Source organism: Hyla sarda, chromosome 7, assembly GCF_029499605.1.
Source record: "Hyla sarda isolate aHylSar1 chromosome 7, aHylSar1.hap1, whole genome shotgun sequence".
Classification (NCBI taxonomy): Eukaryota; Metazoa; Chordata; class Amphibia; order Anura; family Hylidae; genus Hyla; species Hyla sarda.
The window spans coordinates 115879850-115906311 of NC_079195.1; the positions used below are offsets into that span (position 1 = coordinate 115879850).

At 39.5% G+C, this 26462-nt stretch overlaps 1 protein-coding gene across 6 annotated transcripts in view; it reads left to right on the forward strand.

The window, feature by feature from the left end:
* Positions 1-26136, forward strand: part of PALD1 (phosphatase domain containing paladin 1) — a 323546-nt gene extending 297410 nt beyond the window's left edge. For all 6 annotated transcript variants that reach the window (XM_056530501.1, XM_056530504.1, XM_056530500.1 and 3 more), the window contains 2 exons: positions 3393-3545; positions 22700-26136. In XM_056530501.1, coding sequence (XP_056386476.1) covers positions 3393-3545; positions 22700-22849 — 303 coding nt within the window. In that variant the 3' untranslated portion in view covers positions 22850-26136. The remainder of the gene's footprint in view (positions 1-3392; positions 3546-22699) is intronic.
* The last annotated feature ends 326 nt before the right edge of the window (positions 26137-26462 follow it).

The following is a 26462-nucleotide window of genomic DNA, read 5'->3' on the forward strand; positions in this document are numbered from 1 at the left end:
TGAAATCTGCAGCATAAAGTCCTGTGCATCAAATCTGTGCAGGATACTGTACTAAAATCTCCCAATAGGCCCGTTTCCATTAAGGGTCTATTCACACGTAAAGAAAAAGTAGGCACCTAATGCTGTGTAGCTATATTATTAGTAACATTTCTATTAAAGCAGCTCACAATTAAGCAATTTTTACCTTGCCAATCCCATGCAACTCTTACATCGATGTTTTTTTTTTTATTTCCATCTAGTTTATAATATCTTCATTCTTTGAACTTAGAGAATTACTTTTATTTATTTTTATTTTTTGCAATGATTTTAGAGCATGTGTTTACCATTGGAATCATAAATTCTATGGGGAAGATTTATCAAAACCTGTGTAGAGGAAAAGTTAACCAGGTGCCCGTGGCAACCAATCAGATCGCTTCTTACATTTTTCAAAAGCAATCTAATTGGTTGCTATTGCAAACTGCACCACTCTTCCTCTACACTGATGTTGATAAATCGCCCCCTGTATCCTGTAGCATTATGTATATAATTAGTTCTGTATACTTGCTCTGTATATGTCTAAATTGAATTTTGGTTGGCTTTCTATGAAATTGACCTGACTGTGCAACGTAGGGAAGTGAGCATTGATCTCCAGTGGTGACCGGATGTTGAGAGCACATTCTCTGTACATAGCTGCTGAAAATATTCTTGCTCCATAAAAAGACCATAGTAAACAAATACAGTTCCCCATATATGTAATAACAAAATACATTAAATATGTTACTAGGTAAAAGCTTAGACCCTACATTGCTAGTTCTACTGTAATATTTGTTATCTTACATGTCGCCAAGCTTTGTCCTTGTGTAGTCAGCAGACACACTATATAGAATACACTGTAGTGTGCGCACAAGGATAAAACTTGAGATGGAAACTAATTACCAAGAATCTATGGCAGTCTGTTAATAAAATATTTTAAACAAAATAAACACTGTGCAGTACAGTTGTGAGGTTTAATGGGACCCCGGTTGCTGGGATGGCAGCCTTCCAGCAAATCTGAATGCATTTCACAGCCTACCATAATATATATTTCATCAGAAAATAAGCCTCTAACATCCTCATCAGAGTCTTCATATAAGCGGTAATTTCTTTAACACATGTAGCAATTTGTGTTTCAAGCAAATTCCCTTTTTTGCCCTATTTTGTACCGTTTACACGATGTAACGCCTAAGCTAAATCAATATCAAGAAGTAATAGTGGAATCATTTTGCGGAAAGACTATTGCATTTTAAATATCTTCTGTAACTGAGCAACAAAGTATTTTTCAGACAAGTTTAGACACCTTGATCCAAATGTATTGTCCCAAGAAAAAAGATCCCTTAAGAGTGTAGTAGAGAAATGTTATGTTTAATCAGTTTATATTGACCAACAAAAGAGAATACAGCAAGAAAATGTGCACATAATTAATAGTACAACATATATTTGATTTTTATAAATTACACAACACACCAAAAAAAATATATCTACATACACCGGGGTGTATTTTAAAATGTTTAATATGTTGCATGGTAAGTTTCAAAACCTATTCCCTAGGATTGAAGTCCTGAAATAGGATGAGGGCTATAATAGGGTTTAGGCATTACACCCCTTCCCACCCTATCCTTGACCTTATTGTGTGTGGAAATATGTTATTCTTACGGACAAGTTGTGTGTGTATTTTTTTTGTGCAGTTATAAGCACTTTATTGTAGTGGCGCTTTTTTTCTGGGTGTTTTTTTTCACATATTAGGAATGAGATCTGCTTTTGTATCCTATTGGTTTGCATACCTGTCATAAGACACAATGGCCCTGATTTACTATTGTAAACCTGATAAAAAATTCTGTTTGCGCCAGTATGTGCACCAAAATTTGCGACAGAATTGAAAAAAAAAACAACTAGCTCTCTATTTTACTGAGAGAACCCAAAAAAGGGTCGTGGCCACCTGTGGAAATGGGCGTGGCCACCAAAAAGGGGGCGTGCCCCCAACATTTTCACAAAAACCCAACATATTTACTAAGGTTTCCTCAGAAAATGTAGTGGATTTGAGCTGAGGAAAGCCCCACAGATCAGAGCATGTGTATTTAAAAAAAAAAAAAAAAAGCTAAATGTGTTGAAACCTTAGTAAATACCGTGGGAAAAAAAATTGTAGGAAATTAAAACCCACAAAGAAACCTACACTCCATTCTTAGTAAATCAGGGCCTATATTTAAATATTTATTGTCCTAACCGTGTTATAGGACTTTGATCTGGAGCGGTTTGGAGGGGGGTTTATTGGTTTTGGAACTTATGCCCCTGCCTAGATATATTGGTTTTAAATGTTTTAAGGGTTTTGTTTGGTCTTTTGTAGAAAGATACATGCTTGAATGCTATTCCTTTTAAACTTTTCATTACCATGGTTGTTCTGAAAAGAACCATGTAACATCATTAGGAATCCCAGCGGTGGGGCCCCCAGTGACACACATTTATCACTTATTGTATGGATGGGTGATAAAGAAGTTTTCCAATTAAAAACATTTAAGTCCTTCCATTCCTCAAGGTCATACTGCTTTATGTATTGTATAACCATCTAGAGTTATAGAGACCTCTCCTTTATGTGATCAGGCAGCATTTTGTAAGGAGGGGAGGGGTAACATTATTTGGGGCTCATGGTCTGCTCTGTTCTCTGATCTATAATATAAATTTGTACCCACTAGAATATATATTTTAAAGTTGTATTCTGGTACTGGATGACTTATCCCCTATTCACAGCATAGGGAATAAGTCTCTGATCACAGGGGGGGTCCGACCCCTGGGATGCTTGTGATCTCCTTCCTGATGCACAGACTCTCCCCATGCACGGAGCGCTGTATCTCTTGGAATTCTGAGAAGGAATAAAAGAATCCATTGAAATCCCTCAGTTTTGCAAACAGAATTTTTACTGCATATGGAATGATCAAATTTCCTATCAAAATGTAACATTTTATTCAATAGAAAAAAATGAAACAATACATTAATTGTGTATTTGGAATTTCTGGTGGCCTGTAGTCAGGGGTGCCTGGTGTCATTTTCCTACAGATTGAGAGCCAGATCCACAAATTGTAGACCATTCCTCTAGAACAACGTGCAATGACATAGTTATGTAGCTACCAATTGTCCTGATTTTGGTGGAACAATTTCACAAACCAGACACGTGCCGAAAACCCTGCCCAAAAATTTCTGTTTTGGGTGCAGGGTTAAAATGTCCATTTTGGGTGCAGGGTTAAAATGTCCCAGTTGGGGCAATTGAAATACTGAGTGTTTGGCTTTTACCTGGAAAACATGACCTTAATATTACTCAATTTTGTTTTAACATCTTATTTTTTTATTTGACCAAAATGTTGTTTTTCTTTTTGTTTTGACAGATTAAAACAGCCAAAAATGTGAAGGAACTGCAGTTAATTCAGTTAAGGAGCCTGCAGTACTTGGAGAGATATATTTACCTGATTCTCTTTAATGCTTATCTTCACTTGGAGAAGGAGACATGGCAGAGACCCTTCAGCAAGTGGATGTTTGAGGTGTGTAAAAAAATAAATAAAATAAAACCAGTCCTAAATCCAGAAGTTACACATTCCTTATTCACCTTTCGCATATGTCTACCCTTTACTATATAAACTATAAGCATGAATAAAGTGTTTATTCAGCTTTCCAAAATAGATAACTTATCTCCAAAATAGATGACGTGGTGACAGCGTATGCGTAAGCGCACTGCAATGAGGTACGATGCATGTATGGATTATCCATTACAAATTATGTTGTGAATGCAGGGTGCAGAATGTGCACCTTGCGAGACTTGTGTGCCGCACGAGATTTGTTCATTATGCAGTATGCTATATATATTATGAGATCAAGATGTGGATCTCGTGTCTCGCAAGATTTCATGCTGACGTAGCCAACAAGTCTAACGAGTACCAGAAATGAGGATTAAGTCGATGTAGATGCTGCGTCCGCCATTGGGGTGTGTGGGGAACTTCACCTGCCAGGTATTTTGTGTAATTATGTTGTGTGTGTGTGTGTGTGTGTGTGTGTGTAGAATATATATATATATATATATATATATATTATTATTAATTATATTTATTGGATATGGGGACTAATTCGGCACAACACCCCTGAGGAAGTCGCTAGGCAACAGAACGTGTTGGGTTTCTGCGTGGCTCCATCCACCGCTTCATTTCGTACTACTTCCACCAGTCTGGCGTGCCATTCTTATTTCTGTGCCTAGTACTACGATTATGATAATCATTGTATGTGCACATTTTGGGTATTGCTTAGGACAGGCTTGATTATTGTATATACATCATTATTTTATTGATAGACCTGTTATTATCTTAGTGTACATTGTTTACATCCATTACAGACACTGGGAAATACTATTAATACTGTTACACCTGTTCTGGTTGGAAGCTATTGTAGCATGTTATTGAGGATTGGGTCTCTTCCTGGGGGAGGGGGTTCATGGTCCCTCTCCAGAGTTGTGCTAATTGATTTTAATTGTCTCTTGTATACTATATGTGTAATTTGTTGTATAAATTATGTATAATAAATAACTATTTGTATTGATAATATTATAATAGTGTGCACTTTTTCTCAGTGTTAGCTTCTTAGTGGTGTGTTTTATCTCCAAAATAGGTCACCAATATTAGATCTGAGGTCTAACTCCCAGCACCCCCACTGACCACCCGTTTAAATGATTTGTAGTGCTAAGGCGAGCACTGTGACCTCTTCATTTTTTTAAATTTCCATTTAGTAGTGATCGTGTAAGGAATTGCAAATGAATGGAATGACTCTGTGATTCTGCTTTCTTCCAGAGACAGCGCCATTCCTTTTATTCGGTTTGTGTGAGATATTGCAGTTAAGTTCCTGAAGCAAACTGAAGCCAAGTTGTAATACCACACAACCAAAGTAGCTGTCTTTGGAAGAAAGCAACTATGTTTTTCTAATCTTGGATAACACCTGGAGAAGAAGCCATGCTTCAGAGTTGCGGAAATTCAGCAACAAATCCAAACCAAATATTGTGGATTTTCCTGCGAATTTGCTTTTATGAATTTCAGTGCAGAAATTGTAAATAAAGATTAAAAAAAGTGTTAACATTTGCGACGAAAAGATTTCATTGCAGATTTGCTGTGGATTTTGACTACTCCATTGAAGTTAATGGGGAACATCTGCAATAAATCTGCATTGTATCCAACTTGATTTAAAATCTCCACTGCAGGTCAGTTTCCATATGGATCCCAAACAGATTTCTTCTGCAGGATGTGAAAGATATCCTTTTCCACACTCAAATCTGTGCAGAAGCTTTTTTTTTTTTTTTAACATATGCTTTTAAACTTAAAATATAAATATTTGATATCTTAAATATTTGATTTGCCTCCTAAATTATTCTAATACAGTGGATTATAACTTCCAAGAGACTCTTCTGCAGTAATGCTCAGTAGAAGCTACATGTAGACTCCCCAGTATTTGCAGTCGTCTTTGCAATTTATTTTTTAATATGTTTTCACAATGGCTTGATGGAAATTACATTACAAAACAAATTACCCGCATTCTTGAGTTTCTGAGGCACATACTGCTGACATCCAGCTGCAATGGCTGCGATCAGAGATAACTTAGATTCTGGACATCTTACCCCATAGATGCCACAGTCGATATCAACCACAGTATCTTGGCCTTTAGACAAAGGAAGGGGCCCTCGGAACATGCCTTCAGACCACATGTATGTAATGGCAGGATACGGACAGTTGACATGGCAACCTAACAAAAAATGATCGTTGGTCTAACAACAATAATCTTGGGAATATGCCTATTGGCATGGCTCAATATCCCATTAGTATAACTCTTGACAGGCAATAATATACTGCTATACAGAAGTATTGCAGTATGTTAGCGGTAAGATAATTGCCCCTTAGTAAGACTAAAAAATATATACACAATGGGGGTGATATTTAAAACTCTTCACATCAAAAATTTCGTGTTTCGTGACAAAATTTTGTCGTGAAAAAGTTTACATCAAATATTGAAAGTGTTTTACGTGAGAATTATGCAAGGTTTACACTAGTCACACCAGTTTAGCATAAGTGGGCGTGGCTATGTAAATGTAATGTTTTATAGGAGATTTTCAAAGGGGTGAGAGTCCATTTTACATCAAAAACTTCCCACCAGATTTTGCTAGTGTAGAAAAAACAGAAATGGATGTATTTATTTATTTATTTATTTATTTATTTTTTGGGGGGGGGGGGGTGCTATTTAATCAATTATTGAAAGAGAAATAACTATTATTGGAAAATGTTACAAAAAAAATTAATAAAATAAAATACTTTTTTTTTTTTTTTTTTTATGAACTCACATTTAAGCCCTAGAAATGTTTTATTTATACAGTTATCGCTTGCATGAACACTAGTAATCATGGAATATTATGTGAGATGTTTCCGCTAGAATTCCAATATAGAGGCAACAAAAATGTGTAAATTTTTGGCACGGAAAAAAACCCAAAAGGGGCATATTTTCAAAGCAGCACACAGGGATGTGGAAATCCTATCGCCCCATGCTTGGGCAGGGTCATTTTTCATAGATTTAGCCCAGTATCGGGCAAGCAGGGCAGTTTTCCCATTTTCCATAGAAAAAAATATGTAAATATAACAAATTTGGTATTGGTGCATGCTTAATTGTCCCAACTATTAAAAAATAAGATTATATATATCCCGGTCAATGGCATTAATGTAAAAAAAAAAATACCAAATCACACAATTGCATTTTTTGTTTATAACATCATACCCCAGAAAAAACTAAGTAGAAAGTGTTAAAAAAAAAAAAGTCTGATCAATACCAAAATAGTACCGATACATACAGCAGATTATGGCCCAAAAATTATCCATCATACAGCCCAGTATTAGGAAAAATTAAAATGTTATCTGGGTCAGGAATGTTTATTTTTTTATTAAAAAGTTTTAAAAAAATGTAATTAGTAAAACATGGCGGAAACTAAACAAATTTGGTATTGGTGTAATCGGGCTGATCTAAAGTATCACAATAATATGTAAGTTTGACCACAAGGTGAATTGCAAAAAAAAAAAAAAAAACCCAAATTTAGCATTTTTTATTTTTCAATTTCACCTCACAAATAATTATATATTTTTTTGTTTCAGAGCATAAGTTATGGAAAAAGGAAAGGTGGCATTACAAAGTACAATTGGTGCCTCAAAAAAACTAGCCTCAGGGACAAGTAGACTGTGCTCCATTTTAGTCTCTTGGACAAGTAGTTTTTTTTTTCACACTCCTGAACACGAGACCTTTGAAAAAAGTGTAATTAATATTGCTGTAACAGAAATTACAGCAGTTTTTGAATATCTCCCTCAATGTATTGGGGAAAACACTGTTTAAACGTAATATATATATTCACAATATTATTTTTCAAGTATCTTTCGAGTTAATTGTCCCTCATCATAGGACATTTGAAGGGGTATAGGAAGATGGTGGTTTTCCTTTTAATTTGTCCCAGAAACAGCACTTGGGTCATGATTGCTTTTTTTATTGTATTTTTCTAATCTCTGACATCTCCTTTAAAAGTTAAGAATTTAGCACAAGAATGAAGGGATTCTCCTTTATTTGTTGCCCCATGTCTGGTCATTTATTTTTTATTTGCGGTTCTATTTCCGTTCCCTACTTGCACTGTGGACATACACCCATTCTCTCCATTCATCAATTTCAAAGTAGATCAAATAAGCAGCAGTTCACGACACACCAAACCATTTAGAATCAGAGTAGAGCTGGATTTGTTAAATAAATATCAGATCTCCTGCAGTGCTGAAGCAGAACAGCATGGCACATATGTTTTCATTTCTAGAGAAAAGCATAACTACTTCTAGGAACATATCTGAATTGTGAGAATGTGGTTATATCATGAATGGTAACACTTAATGCATTCTGGATGGGTGCCCAAACTTCTGGGATTCCACATGCGTCTGTGTGTATGTATGTGTTTTCGTCTTTAGTTAGATAGATAGAATTAAAGCATTACTGTCATTTATATTATATTTTGACATGTCAAACAGATATGTCAAGCGTTAGAGATATATCATGGGGAGAAACTTATCTCCTATCCAAAGGATAGGGGTAAAGCTTCCGATCGTGGGGAGTCTAACCACTGGGACCCCCCCCCCCCCCCCCATGATCTCCTGTACTGGGCCCCGGCTCTCCCCGGGAGTGGTGCATCACGACTGCTGCACAAAGTGAAGGCCACATGCCCCCTCTGTATGTCTATGGGAGAGCCGTTCGGCTACTTCCGGCACTCTCGTAGAGATATATGGAGGAGGAGTGGTGGCGCCCACTTTGTGTAGGATTTGTGACATGCTGCTTCGGGGGAGAGCCAGACCCTGTACAGTAGATCGGAGGGTCCCAGCAGTTGGAACATCCCCCCCCCCCCCCCCCCCCCGCAGTCTAAAGCTTATCCCCAATCTCTTGAATAGGTGATATGATGGTCCCCATGGTACTTCTCCTTTAAGATCGGGGAGGGTCTTGATGCTCAGACCTCCTCCAACACAGGGTAGGGCGCTTAACTGCCTGGTTTGGCACTCAATGCACAAGACTGGCTTTATATATTATAAGCTCTTAGGTAGCAAGCGAAGCGTGGTGCAGCTATAACAATCGAAAGGGACCCGAACTGTTCTCAACTTTATTGATACATCAGCACAACATAACACATTTCCTAATTTAAATAGCACTAAGGCTTTAACTTTTTCAGCCATTTGTGCTGAAGTAGCTTTTCTGTGGGATCGAACCAGATTGGGGTTTGCCTTTGTGTTCTGAGTGCATCTGTAAGCCTTAGGTGCCCATTAACCTGTTGCTTGTTGACCCGTTGTCATTCCTTGGACCTCTCTTGATAGATACAGGCCACTTCTTACTGGGAACACCCCCCACAATGGTCACTTGACTCCAGCAGTGATCATTAGACTAAAACAGTTTTGCCTTTGATGCTCACCTAAAAAATTTTTTTTTATGGCCCCACAAAATTGCACACTTTTTGAGTATTAAGAAAATTCTGTGTTTTTCAAAGATCTGTATACTTATCATACATATGTTAGACTATATTCTATTTCTCCCAATTTTACTTGAAAATGTCTACATGAACCAGATAAACCATATCATGAGTAGTGTTGAGCGGCATAGGCCATATTCGAATTCGCGAATATTCGCGAATATATGGACGAATATTCGTCATATATTCGCGAATATTCGCATATTCGTTATATTCTCGTTTTATTTTCGCATATGCGAACATTCGCGTATGCGAAAATTAACATATGTGAAAATTAGCATATACAAAATTAGCATACGCGACAATTCGCATATGCGAAAATTAGCATACGCTAATTTTCGCATATGCGAATTTTCGCGCGCCAGTCTCACACAGTAGTATTACAGCCTTCTTTACACCACACAAGCTGGAAGCAGAGAGGGATGATCACTGTGATGTGTACTGTGAAGAAAAAAAAAAAAAAAAAACGAATATTCGTAATTACGAATATATAGCGCTATATTCGCGAATTCGCGAATATGCGATATTCGCGAATAATATTCGAATTGCGAATATTCGCGAGCAACACTAATCATGAGTCACCAGATTTTTAAACAGCTATAGAAGATAACATTGAGTCTAGTTAACATTGCTTGCTGGTGATTATGTGGCGAGAACTTACTTAGGCCTTCAGCACTTAAATAAACACCTTTTTAATATCTCAGCCACCCAAATCATTTCACAAAGCAGCTGGTGCAGTTCACACTGGGCCATCAGAAGATAATTCATTCACAAAAAGCATTATTTTATATCTTCAGTTATAGTGTAAGTATCCATAAATGGTGGTGACACTCTCTCCTCTCATCATCTCTATTAAAGGGGTTGTGCGATGCCCTGCCTTTCGGAGCTCTGCTCGCAGCGTCCCTAAGTTCATTACTCCGAACGCTGTGTGCGGGCTTCCGTGTTCGCGGCTGCCCCCTCGTGACGTCACGCCCGCCCCCTCACTGAAAGTCTATGGGAAGGGGGCAGCGCACAACCCCTTTAAGTTGAATTGTATCTTTAAAATAGGATCTCAAGGAATAGAATAGGCTGTCACTTTTGCCTAAAGTGGTCATTTATGCATCAAGTGGAGGATTCATTGGTCAGGGATCGATGCATAGAGGTTTAACTTGATATAGGTCCATGGTCTTGCATTGAGCATTTTGGGAGAACAGAAAAAAATTGATTATTTCTACATTCTAAAATAGGTTGCATGGTTGAGAGGATTGTAACGCCTGTGCTCTGGCCGGACACGTCGGCCGTGAGCGCTCTTTGCTCATGTCCCCGCTGCCGGCGGGGTTGGGATTCGCATCGCGGGATGCGCCCACATGCGAATCCCAGCCCGCCACACACCTCCCACCTCGCAGCCCACCGCGCATGCCCCGCCTCCCAAGGGCCAGTGCTCATTTAATTGTCTAAACCTGCACCCTGGTCCTTGAATATCAACTCCTCCCTTGGTTTCTGGCCGGATCTTTGGTTGTCTATTTCCATAGTGAAAGTTCTGTGTCTCTGTCTCTGTTACTGTGTACCTGTTCCTTGCTACCTCCCTACCCTGCACCTGTGTTCCTGCCTTGACCTACTGCCATCTTGCCACGTCCTGCCAGTCTCCTTCTGTGCCACGCCACCTCCCAGCTACCTATGTGGACGAGTCGTGCCAGGGGTAGCGACCTGGTGAAAACCAGTGGCACCTTAGACTCCGCTCCCTGGCATGGCTAACGTCATCATCCACACAGCCCCAGAGGATCCACCACCTGCTGTATCCCGTTACAAGGATAAATTATAAATTGTGAAGAATATCTTGTTTTACTTGTAAATTTAATTTATTCGGAAGAAAAGAAGAATATGCATTATTTCTTACAATTGGATGCATGTGATATTCTGTATCTTTAATATTTGTATCTGCAGTTTGTGTGTTTTATGTGGTATGTCTTCCTACCTGTGTTAATATGTGGGATAGGGCAAATTTATGTCCTGTCACTTTGGTATTCAGAGGCAAAAACTGAAACAATGTAAGGAGGCCTCTCTTAGTTTGGATAAGTAAATGAGTGTTGGATTCCAGGGGGTCTGCATTACTTTGTCACTGACTTTACCATTGGTATTCTAGCAGTTGCAGACAGCTGCTGTCAGATGTAAACAGTTCAAGTGAGCACACATACCATGCAATCTGTGAGATGGGAACGTCTCCATTGCTTGCTTTTGACTGTTTTACTGTTCCTGGTACAGCTGTGTGATCCGAGAACACTAACTTTTAAGACTTTCATTGCTACTCTCCAAGGGAAAACCATGAGCTTATTATGCCTCCTATTGTCTCAGCATTGTCCACATACTGAACTCTAAAATGTTTGGTTTCGGGATTGTTTTTGTTGATGAATTTGCTTGGGCCCTACCGTTTGGTCAGCTGGTTTTAAACAGAGGAAGGTGGAATTTATGTACATTCATTAGAAATACCGGTAACCCCTTTTGCCAGGAATAACTTTATTCCCAAATGTACTTTTGTTTCCAGCAAGTTTTTTTTTATTTTTATATTTTTATTACAGATAACTTCATGGGGCTGTGAAAAGAAATATTTCTGATGTTAATATAATGCAAATTATATAGCTAATAGACTAAAACTATGCACACATGAAAAGTAAAGTGGGACTAGGCACTAAAAGCCTTGTAGGATAAGGAAAACCTCTTTAATATCCTTCCACTGCTAACATATGGAAGTTGGCCTTCCACTGTAAATATGTGAAATATAAAATATTGTCATTTTATATTTTCCTTATGAAGCCCTGAAATATTGCAGTCTTGTAATTAAAATGACATTATCAAAAAATTACTTGCATAGTATTACGTAATAGGAATATTAAATGTCTTACAGAACACCCACGATGTAATTTCATGGTTTCATATGACCCACACTTTAAGTAGTCTTACTCTTATTTCCTTGCGCTCTATCTGCCCTTCTCCAACTTGAACAACCCAGCCTTTCTGCTAGGAAGAGACCCAATCCCCTTTAGAACGTAATGCAATGCAAACAAGGCACAAGTCTGACACCTAATACTAGACAGAAGATGGAAAACGACACCACAAATAATTGCTACTCAAGAACCATGACATCAACCCTTCTGGCAGGCTTCCCAACTTTACCATTTCCTCCGGTATTCGCTCTCACCATGGAACTATATTTGCTTCCTCACCATTTTTGAAAATGTGTTCTGTACCTGCTTTTCTTTATTTTTTGCCCTTTAGAAACAAGTAAATCTACCTGCAATAGACCTCTGGTCTATGAAAATTCATGAAGTGAAATAAATGGAGGATCTTATAGGGTAGTTATGATCTTATGTAATAGTCATGACAGTTCTCTGCTCAAAGCATTGCTGAGAATATATAACTTTAAAGGAGTATTCTGGCAAAAAACAACTTAGGGGATAGGCTGGGACCCCCCATGATCATCTGCCTGATGCCCCGGTTCCCTTAGACAGGGGCGTAGCTATAGAGGTAGCAGTTGCACTGGGGCCCTGGTGCCTAAGGGGGCCCCAAAGCACATCTTCCCCATAAGTGATAATTATTAGAATTGGCATATGGGGCCCTGTTGCAAATTTTGCATCGGGCCCAAAAGCTACAAGCTACGCCTCTGCCCTGAGAGGAGCATGTGCTACAGACAGTATGCACTGCTTTAATTTGTATGAGAGTGCCAGAGTTGACAGAGTACAATACTGGGGTCTCTCCAGCGCTCCCATAGTGTGTGTAGTCTGTATCTCATGCTCTTCTCAGAGAGCTGAGGTGCCAGGCAGGAGATCACAGGGGGGTGGTTCAACACTTACCCTATTCTGTTGGAGGGGAGAAGTTGTTTTTTTTTTTTTCTCCTCCAGTTCTACCTAATCTCTTTTTATTTTACTCAATTAATATTTCTGACTCCAACATACTTTTCACATATTATTCCATATTAACTAATGCAAGTGCACCAGAATTCTTGCACAATTCCTGTCTTACATGACTTAAAGAGCACCTGTCACGAAATAAACTTTCCTAAACTAACTAAGAATAGGTTTCCTAACTACTCTTAACACCCCTCCTGCTGTTAATTTTTTTTTTCAGAGCTTTAAAAAGCTCTGTATCATACCTTTATTCTTGCTCACATAGTGCAATCTCCCAGCAGGAGAAAGTGGGTGTTCCCCAGCAGGCATGACATCACTGAAGCCTGCTGTGGGACCACTTCTGCCCTCACATCTTTGAAGCGCTGTGATGAATAGAAGACCTCAGGCTCTATGCATCTTTCAGTGAGGCTTTGTGTATCTTTCAGTCTATGCAGCTTTTTGTCTGTGCAGCTTTCAGTGAGGTTCTGTGCAGGCAGCTTTCAGTCTGTTCAGCTTTGTCTATGCAGCTTTCATTCTGTGTAGCTTGTAGTGAGGCTCTGTGCAGCTGTCAATCAAGCTCAGAACAGAGAAACACTTCCTGAGTTTGGTCTCCTGCCAGGCCGGGAGGAGACCAAACTTACTGAATTAATTGAAGCAGGGACCAGCACTGCGCCACCTAGTGGCCGATTTTTCTATTCCATTTTGAAAATATTTATTGATAATTTTAAAAGCAGGTGAATGGGAAAGTGTCTAATAGGAACACTATATTTAATAGTTTTATTTGGTAATCAGTCTTGAGAGCCTGCTGTCTATGTCAGAAGGAAGCGAGGGAAGCGCATGCTGCGTGTATGCATGTTATTCCCGCTCCTGGCCCAATAAGCCCACCCATAACTCCAGCGCTTCATAATTATGAATGCTCATCTGACTGATTCAGTAATCTGTCAGGCATTAATAAAACACTGCATGACTCCAGAATAGGGGGGCAGATCTAAAAACTGTAAAAAGGTGTGTGTGATCAGCCTTTCCTAAGGAATCTATACATGCAAGTACATAGCGATTTTAAAAATGACCACAGGTCTTTAAAAAAAAAGTGAAAGATGGGTGCAATGCTCTTATCCTAGAAATGCTCCAAATCTCGCAATACCATTCCACTAAATATATACTAAACACACCGCCCTCTATCTCAGCACACACATTTTTATTTCCCAGACAGTCTCCAGCTTTCATGAATTTGGTCAGAAGACAGTCTTTCAAAAAACAAGTTTAATACACTGTCAATCTTAGTTTGGTCCAAGGTCTACCAGCAGCATGTCATGGTGGAATCCTTCATTCTGTATCTTTTATCTTTGCTCAACTGTTCCAGTGTATCGAATTAGATTTGCCGAGCAACACCTGTATTATTCATGAAGCAAGCACTTTATCCTTCATGCTAGTTGAAATGAAGATACACCAATTCGCCAAATGAAACAATGCATCAGGAAGCGAGCAGCCAGCAGTTATAGATTTTGTTTCATACTTTGCTGGAGCCGTATTGGAGACTTGCTGATTTTGGGTTGTGGGAAAGCCCCTGGCCCTCCATCTCAGCTAGTTCTACTAATTCATAGTGACAGGGCTGATCTCTGGAGTGAGAGATGAAAGGCACATCTGCCAACTCCAGTTAATCAGGGCAGAGTTGCCCCATTAGAAGTGGAACCCACTTGTCTTAAACGTGCATTGGTACTTTCTCGATAGGTGAACGAAGCTTCCGATGAACTTTTAGCTATAGTAACATATTTCTCATATAATGCATGTAGCTTGTAAACATTTTTTTGTCACTAGTTTTTATTATTGATGCATTACTACTCTTTTTTTTTTTTCCTTTTTATGTTGTAAAATTAGAGTTGATATTTCTAGTTTTAAAGAAGCACTTAACATGCTGTTTAATACTTTTTATCTTGTATTAAAATTAAACCTGAAATATATAAAAATGTGTCTCGATCAGCCATATAACACACTTTATCATTGTCTTGTGTCTGGCTGAAAGATAGCTAGCTGCATGAGGAGCCTTCCCCTCCCCCTCTTTGTCTGTGGTAGGCCAAATTGATTGATTTGAGCCCCATCGTTTCTTTAAGTCCAACCCCTCTTTTGTGCCCCAGTGGATAATGGCATAAAATAGATCATTTTTGTTTTTTTGAAAGGTTTCTACAATATTGTTGGTTAGTCTGTAGTTTTTTTTTTTTTTTTTTTAAATAGTTGGGGGAAATTATGCCCTGTTTACTTTTTAATATTAATTTCTAGATTTAACATTACTTTTAGAATTCCTCCTAGATTGTGGTGATAGTAGTTCCTCGTCATTTACTTTAAGTGTTTTTTTCACTCAGTCCCCCTTGCCTGCTGCTTCAATTTGAATGGTGCTTTGTCATTGGTGCTCTCCTCTTCATACTTCGATGTCCTGTTCATGCAGGAAATGCCCACTCTCAACCAATCATTGGCTGCAACAGTGACCCACCTCAGCCAGTTCCTGCAAGAACGGGACTTCACAGGCAGCTGTATAAAGTAAATGGAACTAGGGACCCAGACACCCCTTTAACCTATTTTAAAAGCTGGCATTCTAGTCTACATCCAATATTCTCTAGTAAGTGATTGGGGATGGGGATATATACCAACTAAGGTTTTGATATAAGGTTTTACATTCTTGCTACTTATTTTCCTTATAAAAGGAGAATATAGATGTGTCACTTCTAGTAAAGGGGTATTCCGGGCAAAAACATTTTATCCCCTATCCAAAGGATAGGGGATAAGATGTCTGATCGTGGGGGGCCCACTGCTGAGACCCCCCGCCATCTCCCTGCAGCACCCGCATTCTACGCGGGGACTGCGTCTTTAGTCTGGGTTTCCGGGACTGGGGACGTGACGTCACGCCACACCCCCTCCATTCATGTCTATGGGAGGGGGTGTGGCGCCCGTCACACCCCCTCCCATAGACATGAATGGAGGGGGCGTGGCAGGATGTCAAGTCCCCAGTCCCGGAAACCCTGAGGTTTCCGAAACTTGAGATTCAGCACCCTCATAGAATGCAGGTGCTGCAGCGAGATCGCGGGGGGTCTCAGCAGCGGGCCCCCCGCGATCAGACATCTTATCCCCTATCCTTTGGATAGGGAATAAAATGTTTTTGCCCAGAATAACCCTTTAACACTAGAATTCTATAGACTATAGTAAGTTTCCTTTAAAGTCTGTAACCTATTAGAACAAATTTTATAATAAGCCCAATTCACTTAAATGGGCCTCCACAACCAAATTTCGCATAAATTTAGGACAGGACCTTTCTTTATGTGGAATGCAGAATTTCCTAGCAGAGAGATGAATACAGAAATTCTGCAGTGTGACTGGGACTGTGGAATGTCCCTAAAGTTAATAATGCTGTAAACACACACAGAATTTCCATGCAGAAATTCTGACGTGTGAATGTAGCCTAAGAGTATGTTCACACAGCAGAATTTCAGAACAGTATCGAGCAGACAAATTCCTATCGGAAATAGTTTTTAATGAGTTTCTGCTGCACCGTGTATGTGGCGGATTTATCACGGCAGATGGTTCTGCCATATAAATTCCTATTCCATTCCAGTTTATGGAGACTGCGCATTTAAAAGCGGTCCTAGCGCTTTCTTATATATAAGAAAGGTTATCTACGAATAGAAAAAATTGAGCTAATTTCTTCCAAAAACAGCCCCATGCCTGTCTTATGTGTGGTATTACAACTTGACTCTATTGATTTCAATGGAACGGAGCTGCAATACCACACACAACCTGAGGACTGGTGTGGTGCTGTTTTGTGAAGAAACCAACCCTGTTTTTTCTAATCCTGGATAACCCCCTTTAGGTCACTGCCATCTGAATCCATAGGTTTCAGTAGATGCTTCCAATTGTCTTGTGTGTATAGGATCCCAAGGCTCTTGGCTTGATGGCAGATGTCATGGGGAAAACAAGACTCTTAAATTTAACATGCCTAAGAGGTTATCTTTTATGGGGATCCTAAGATGCTACATAAAGATAAAACACCTGCAATGATAGTTATTTAACTTTGATATACGCTGCATTATTTGAAGCCAGAATTATAATCCACTTTTTAGTTGCATTCACAATTCAGCAGGCATTAGAGCTGGAATCTTCCAGTATTTCTCTACAATATCTGCATTAAGTTTTCTCAGTCTTATAGAAATAAATAAAAACCTATATGTCTGGGTGTGGGTTCTCTGTTCTATGATAGTAGCTTCTCTCTTCCTGTGTGGAATTTAAAATTGGAATTAAAGGGGTTGTGCGCTGCCCTGCCTTTCGGAGCTCCGCTCGCAGCGTCCTGAAGTTCATTACTCCGAACGCTGTGTGCGGGTTTCCGTGTTCGTGGCCGCCCCCTCGTGACGTCACGCCCGCCCGCCCCCTCAACGAAAGTCTATGGGAAGGGGGCGTGACAGCGGTCATAGACTTTGGTTGAGGGGGCGGGCGCTACATCACGAGGGGGCGGCTGCGAACACGGAAGCCCGCACACAGCATTCGGAGTAATGAACTTCCGGACGCTGCGAGCGGAGCTCCGAAAGGCAGGGCAGCGCACAACCCCTTTAATATTTTCCTGCATGTTAATAGGTCAGGTATTCTATGATGGATGTCCTTGTCAACTCTGTCCAGCTGTAACTGTAGCTCTGGACTGAAATACAAACTTTAGCTCATTTAGTGCAAGTTAAAGGGGTATTCCGGGCAAAAACATTTTATCCCCTATCCAATGGATAGGGGATAAGATGTCTGATCGCGGTGGCCCCGCTGCTGAGACCCCCCCCCCACGATTTCCCTGCAGCACCTGCATTCTATGCGGGTGCTGAATCTCCAGTTTCAGAAACCTCCGGGTTTCTGGGACTGGGGACGTGTGTCACGCCACGCCCCCTCCATTCAAGTCTATAGACTTGAATGGAGGGGGTGTGGTGTGATGTCACGTCCCCAGTGCCGGAAATCCCGGAAGTTTCTGAAACTGGAGATTCAGCATTCGCATACAATGCAGGTGCTGCAGGGAGATTGCGGGGGGTCTCAGCAGGATAGGGGATAAAATGTTTTTGCCCGGAATACCCCTTTTAAGGGGATGGTCAAAGATTTTTAGAGAAATTATTACAGGTTGGAACTAGCATAAAATAAACAAAAAAAACCTTTACTAATCACTATATCTGCCACCACTCCAGTGTTCCCTGTTGCACCTGCTGCAGTGACATAACATACATTAACATATTGGTGCTTGGCCTTTGTGGTCTTTGCATGCATGTGTTGTGTCTCGGTACTGTATGGTATACCGTACCTTGTTTGTTGGTCCCCAAATCCAGAGTTACTCCATTCCGGCAGGGTCCTCCTGGTAGGATAGCCCCTAGTCACCTCTTCCTTCTTTAATTTTGTGATGTGTGTGTGTGTGTGTATATTTAATTGTGTATATAGTGTCGCAGGACCTTCAGTCATGTGACTAAGGTTAATTCTCTTTGGGTATGCTAAAGGCCTTCCTAGGTCAAATGTTTAGACCATAATCTGTTGTGTAAAGTGACTGACAGATGGTATTGACCAATGAGCTCAAGGCCAGCCCCTGCCCATATAAGGGAGCTGCCAGCCAATCCTCGCTCTCTTGGGTTCCGGATTAGCAGAGAGTAGAGATCTGTGCAACTTTCAAAGACAAGACCAGGCCGAAGCCTGATAATAGTGCAACCTACCAAATTGTAACTTACAATACAACTCCCCGCTAAAGTCTGCATGACTGCTGGACCTAAACTCAATCCCCTTAATCCAGCAGAACAGAGCATATAAATCTCCTGAGCTTAAAACTCACAAGGTCCCAACCAACTGTCAGGATCCTAACAGACTCTACTTGTACAAAGACTGTTCCTGTTTAACTCTGCATAAAACCTGCAGTAAAAGTTCCGACCGTTTTCTGAAACCTCCGGTTGTGGACAATCATTTATTATTCCTCCCTATCGCTCTTGGGACTGGTGGCGATAGGACAAGTATATACAGAGGAGCCCTCACCCTGGCGTCACGAAGTTAAGGGTTAAACCAGCACCCTTTCATCACTGCACAGCTACACCCCATATACCCTACACCCCCACAAGCTACCACAAATGTATAGCATGTGTGTTAGTTGAGGCCAGTGATTGGATACTGTGTCACATATACAATGTCAGTGCTGAAGGCCCAGTGGAAAACACTAGAGCTGCTGTGGACTTAGGGGTGAGTAAAACCTTTTTGTTTAAATCTATTTTATGCAGCTTCCAACAATTTTTTGAAAATCATGGTTATCCATTTAAGTAATGTATTTACAATGTTATTTACACTTTTATGGTAAATTTTTATAAACCAAAACAATGGTATCCAGAGATGAAAATGGTGTTCAGTGGTCATGTGCCGTACTTCTGGCATTATACATACTACTGTACCCAATGCAGTGGTGGTGTCAGTGGTACTGAACGTGACTACTGAGGCCACTGATTGGCTGCAGCGTTCATGTGTTGGCTGCTAGTAAACGGAGACTGATGCCTACCTTTGATGCTGTGTTGGATTGCCGGGGGATAGGAGAAGTGAGAAGTTATTTTATGACATATGGGTCTCAATTTTTTCAAAGGTTGAAAAGTGATACAATAAAGCGTAATACTGTCACTTTTTGCAACAGAGTGTAGACAGAGCATGTATTATGGAACCCCTCTAGGTTTACAGTGTCTCTATTGGCTAAAGAGTTTCCATACAAATTATTCTGTGAATATCCTACCACTCAAAATATTGTTTTCTTTGTTAGAAACTGAACTGAATCTATTTTTTCATGAAAGGAGGTATTTGTGTTTTTTCACTCCTATCAGTCTCGCCCTCTTAATAAACTTATGCATTTTCACTGACAACAAGGAAACATTGTAACATGTGCAGAAGCGTGCCAAAGACAACAAAACGTGCAAAGTATAACAAACCCTGTAAAAAGTTAGAAATCTGAACCACAGAGTGGAAAGTAAGAGCAAACCTACTTACTTGTCATTTATATGCTACATAGATTGATTGATACTATATTAACAGGAAAATACACACAGGGCACAAACACACATTGCACATATGCTGCAAATTTTCTACCATTAGATTTCCCCTTCCAGCTGGATCCACTTCTGCCTTTGGCACAATTTTTGCTGCAGAAAATCCACATTGTATCTAGCCTTGCACCATCCCTTCTGTCCCATCTGAAGTTCGCATAGAATAGAAGGGAGGAAGCTGCGCTCAGACTTGGTTATTAGATTAAGTACTGTTTTAAGCGTCCGGAAGAATAAAAGTGGCACTTACCAAATAACAGCAAAATTTGTCTTTAATCTTCATAAAAGTTGCAAATGACAGGACTTAACAGTGGATGGTACTGATTAGAGATGAGCGAACTTACAGTAAATTCGATTCGTCACAAACTTCTCGGCTTGGCAGTTGATGACTTATCCTGCATAAATTAATTCAGCTTTCAGGTGCTCCGGTGGGCTGGAAAAGGTGGATACAGTCCTAGGAGACTCTTTACTAGGACTGTATTCACCTTTTCCAGCCCACCGGAGCACCTGAAAGCTGAACTAATTTATGCAGGATAAGTCATCAACTGCCGAGCCGAGAAGTTTGTGACAAATTGAATTTACTGTAAGTTCGCTCATCTCTAGTACTGATGGCAGGGACTTCCGGCACACCCTTTTATGAATGGTATCGCACTTCCTCTTGCCGACGCTCGAGCACGAATAGGATGTCTTTATTATATAATATATTTGCCCAAAGAAACACTCTACCTTTCAACAGGCTACAAAAACAGTGTGGACCCAGCCTGGTAGGGGAACAGCACAGGGAAAAGTTTTAAGACTGGGTTCACATATACGCCGCGTCCTGCTCTGAGAACCCAGCCTAAAACTCGCCACAACTGCTGAAAAATGTGCATCAGTTGTGTAAGATTTGACATCCAATAATTGTGCAGACTGGACTGGGGAACACAGCAAGATGTATTCCCCCATCCGATACCCATGCGTTTCTGACCATCCGGCATCCATATTGTAAACTGTCTATAAGAAAAAATGTTCCAGAATTGTTATTTCATGTGAATTAATAACCATTAAAGAGGACTCGTTGGCTCACTTGACATGTATGTTTTATTAAATAGTAACTCATCTTTTCATGGCAAGCCACATCGTTCTACTCTCATTCTTCCTAGAAATGTATAACTAAATGGAGTTTCCTTTCCTTTAAGTTCTTGGGGTACACTCACATGGGCAGGTTTACAGACAGTTTTACTACTGCAGGTTTTCCACCATTGAAGTCAATGTATTCTGCTGCGGCTCAAACTCACAAGAGGAAGTTTGGTGTAAATGTACCCATAGTGTAGGGTCACTCATGCTGTATTTTGCTGCTGTGTATTTTCCTACCTATTGAAGTCAATAGGTAGCAAAATCTGCTGCTGAAAATATGGCATGTGTGAACCTACCCTTAGGCTAGCATTTGTATCATAGTTTCGTTAGCTGTTAGTGTCTCCTTGAATATTGCCCCAGCCGTACACAGACCAGCAGAAACAATGATGACGCGGTCAGGATCTGAATGTAGATGCGCACAAAAAAAAGTGTGGTTGACTGCAGAATCAACAGCATGGATGCTGCAACGTATCCTTAGTACGGCAATTACATTTTTCCATTACTTACTATGAGAAACTGGCGTGATGCAGCTACAAACAGTTATTAGTAGAGCAGTGCAGATTATAGATGCCAATTGTTACTCTCTATGTTTCATGAATATGATACACTGTTCCAGATCCTGAGAGTCAATGTGCTGATGGCAAATATGCGGACTCCTGTGTCTTGCCTCCCAAAAGTGACTGGCCCTACCGTTCACAATTGCTTTTTCTGCATCTCAAGGTAGTTAAAGTGACAGGAAACAAGAGCTCTGTTGATTTTTTAACTTGATACAACTTATATACATTGCTGCCTTCTCCTCACATTACATACTAGCCAAATAGATGTTTTGGAATTTGATGTACCTGTTTCAAAGTCTAGCAGAATTGATATAAATTACATATACATACATAGAAGTATAATCTAAAATATATTACACACATACCAACAAACCTAAACCTTAAAACCACCAGCCTAATATTGTGTAGGTCCCTCTCGTGCCACCAAAACAGCTGTGACACATCAAGACTTGGGTTCCTCAACTGGAATATGTCCAGTGGTATCTTAAGGGAACGTATAACCTAGATTTTTTTTTACTGATCAGATCCAATTATTGAGATACTGAAATGTTTACTTTTATATAATCTGTTTGAATTTTGTGGGGGGGGGGGGGGGGATACCTATACAGTGCTGTATGGACTCTGGTCTCTGCAATTCTGAGGGTGCACTACAATGCTGGAAACAGACCTTGTGATCAGCCAACGAACTAGTAATTTCTTGTTTGGCTGATTTCATGGTTTTAACCTTCATTTGCCAGCTGACATTGCTTCATGTAATAGGTGATGTGCAGCTGTTGAATGGTCGAGGCAGTAGATTGGCACTTTTATTTGACAGGGGTCGGCTGTATTATAAAGCCTTTCTATAGTGTATAAAGCAAAACGTAAAAGAGCCCAACTCTACAATTCCTTTTTTTTTTATATTTTTTTTTTTTATCAAGTCTTAATGTCCTGTGAAACCTAAATCAACTCCTAAATCTCTATAAACTTGTGACTTTTAAAGATGCCCAGGAAGAGTCATATTTAATTGATTTGATTTTTATTTATTTTAATTTTTTGCAGGTTGCATCCAAAGCTGGAGTTTATGAAGTCCTCAACCAACTGGGCTTCAGTGAATTTGAGAATGTGGAGGATCAGCCTTTGTCTCGGCTGCGTTATCGTTGGCAACAGCAAAATTCCAATTTGCTCCCTTTCCGAGGAGAGTTTATTTAGGACTGCTCTGTATCTACTTGGTAGATCTTTCTTTATTTGGATCCTTAGAAAAGGGTCTTAAGAAAGGCAAGCAAAAACTTGTGGTAGTTTTCTTGTGGTCACGGAAATCCCAAAACAGTACATAAAGAATGCCTTTGGAAGTGTCCATAAAGCAGTAATGTCATTGACCCTACTGTATAATATAAAATAGACTGAATAACCATACGTGCCATCTATTAACTATTTTTTAAAAGTGTTATTGCCTAAGAGTAAATTAAAAATGTTCCTAAAACCAGTATATCCAATGGGTTGACATGCACGGAAGGGCTAAACTTGGCTGTGTGGTTTATATACTCAATCCTCAGGAGCTCTCTGTTATGGCTGCCATTGTGTTAATATTTCACAAGGAATAAAATTGCAATGGAAGCAGCAAATGTGTACTAGATATGACACAAATGGCGTCAAACTATGCATGAAGTGACCAGAGAAGAAGGAAGATGTACAAAATGTTGGTTTTATTGTTTAATATGTGATTAAGATACTTTTAGAAAAATATACTAATAAAAAAAGCTAAAACATGGCTACACTAAATAGGATGCAGTATGCCTTATTTAAGGAACATGATGTACAGCAAAACATAGTGCACTACTGTGTAAGCCAAAAAAATGTCATGTTTAGTCAAAAAAGACTTGTACAAGTGATACCTTATTGGCTAACCAGAAAAATGATTGCAAAGTACAACATTTGGGAGTTATTACCTTATGTCATGTTAAATCAGTTGATGCTTGTGACTTCTTAGTGTAACAACTCTCAAATTGTTCATGTCATTTTGAAAACCAAAAATTTGACATGTCTGTGAAGATCGGTCAAGATCTGTGCTGGACCCCACCAATCATTAGAGCACTCTACTAATTTGTTCACAGCAATCTGTCCAGTTGCTCTAGTTGGGCTCCATTATAACTCTATGGAGCCCCTCTAAAGAAACTGGACTGAGATTGCACTGACCAGGGGAAGTGCTTCAGGGCGCTCTTCTCCCCACTTGTTCTAATGATCATCGTGGTCTCAGCGCTAAGTCCCAAACCAATGAAAACTTCTGACCTGTCAGTGTGACATGTCAAAAGTTTTTTGTTTGTTTTTTCTTAATCACCGGGACATTTTATATGTTGCCAGGGGAAATATAGTTTTAAAAAGACTAAAGGAAATATATTGTAGATTTTTTAAATATATATATTTAATGTAGTGGTCTTTCTGCCTTGCTGCTGTCCGGTCTGCAGATGAATTTACCTTCATTCCCACAAATACAGATGAAAGATCAAGACAACTGCATGTAATGCATGCAATAAACTATAATGTTTTCAGGATAAGCCAAGAAGTTTTATAATGCTGTTACTGATGGCTTTATTTAGGCTAGGATAGGTTTTAATGCCTGTAGTCAAGTGAGGGTATTAGGGAATATTTTCCCCTTCCTTCATGAACTGGACCCTTGACGTAAAGAGGATTCTCAGCACTAGAAAGGCTCAGGCTGCCTTAAAAAAAAAAATGCTTACCTGCCTACTCCATTATAGCCGATGTTCGGATAGTAACAAGTTCCTGCTGATCAGCCCTTTCTGCATATCTCAACACAGGAATTGCCAACTCAATCACTGAATTAAGTGGGTCATCGCTGTTATGAGTCATTGGCTAAGCAGGCATTTTGTTTGTGTCGTGACATGGACCAGGAAGAGCTGACAAGTGGAGATTAGGCACCGTTGGGTCATCAGTAGGAGATCGGTGATGAGAATGCCTTTTTTTATTTTTAGGTCAGCCTGTTCCTTTTCTAAAATGTTTTTTTTAGTGCTGGACAGCCCTTTCTTATGACAGAAGAAAGTCAAAGTAAGGTTTGTGATGAGGCCACACTGTCTTTACAAATGTCCTTGGTCAAAATTGATATAAGATAGCATGGTATTTTCCTTTTTAAATCAGATTCTACCTCAAAGAGGTATTGGGCAGACCATTCATCTTAAAGCATGTCCCATTCTTACAAATATATTTTACCTTTGGTTTACACTCTGATTTGATGTAAAAAAAAAATGTACCCCCATTTTTTTCGTTTGTTTTTTCTTTATTTCAATGTGTATTAAAGACTCAAATTATTTCTGAGTTGTTTATATTTTATGATGTGCTGTTTGTGTCGCATTTGTTGAAAGGTTTCCAAAAATAAACTTTTCATCAGCACTGCTGAAATAATAAAAAGAAAAGAAAATATCAACTCAAATGGCATTTAGTGGAAAGTCTACTTTGTAAATACATGCATTTTAGAATTGCTAGATACAGCAAGTTGAATTTGTCTACTGTCAATACAATTACGATAGTGTGCATGAGTCCAATCCTTTCTGTAAGGCCAACAAACCTGTGTAACAGAGTTAATATAAACTCTGTTGTATGGAGCCATAGTGCGGCACCCATGAAAAGTCTATGTACCTCCAATTGTACCAGCATGTGTTTGTGATATAAAATGGAGGCATACAAAGGTGCTTATTTCTGTTCAATTTAAACAGAGTTTAACAGTAAAAATGTGGCATGTTCTGTCAGTTGTGATAGTACCGAGGACAATTGATTCTAGGGGAGGTTATCTCCATAAAATAAAAAAAAAAGCATCATACATCAGTAAATGTGGCATGAAGCTTTAGGGACTTTGTGTGCTGCCAGACAGGCTTTATGCAATATATCTAAGCCACGCAAAACAGTTCATGAAGCCTTATGTTTTTGATAACTCTTTCTTCCTTTAATTTGTTTAATCTTGACCATTAAAGTGTAGCTGTCACTTCAGAAAACTTTTGACATGTCAAATGTTTTCATCAATGGGGGTCTGGATGCTGAGACCCCTCCTGATTCCTGGAATGAATGAGAAGTCTGTATGCAGCAAGGTGCTTCTCCCCATTATTTCTAGTAATTGGTGGGGGGTTAGGAAAAGTCATAGAAATTGGTCAAGTTTTTGTACTTCTTGTCAAAAGTTTTCTGAAGCCACAGTTACACTTTAAGTATAAAAACAAGTTTCCATATATCATTTGCATGTATCATAAGAATGCACAATTAAACTGTAATACACAACCTATCTAGGGGCCACATATCTCCTGAGCAGGACCATAAAGGAATTGAGGGGAGTGGTCTACAGTGCCACTCATTAACAACTGGTAATTTGTCATGAGTTTTACCAAATGACAAAATGGGCCAATACAGAAGAAAGTTGTGAACCAGTCAATTAGAGATGAGCGAACTTACAGTAAATTTGATCGTCACAAACTTCTCGGCTTGGCAGTTGATTACTTATCCTGCATAAATTAGTTCGACTTTCAGGTGCTCCGGTGGGCTGGAAAAGGTGGATACAGTCCTAGGAGACTCTTTCCTAGGACTGTATCCACCTTTTCCAGCCCACAGGAGCACCTGAAAGCTGAACTCATTTATGCAGGATAAGTAATCAACTGCCGAGCCGAGAAGTTCGTGACGAATCGAATTTACTGTAAGTTCACTCATCTCTACAGTCAATCTTTACATTAAAATCCTTGAGCTGTCAGATTCAATTTTTTTTTATATGTTTTACATCTTGGCAAAACATTAAACTTTCTAATATACTTCATAACAACATTGGGGGAGA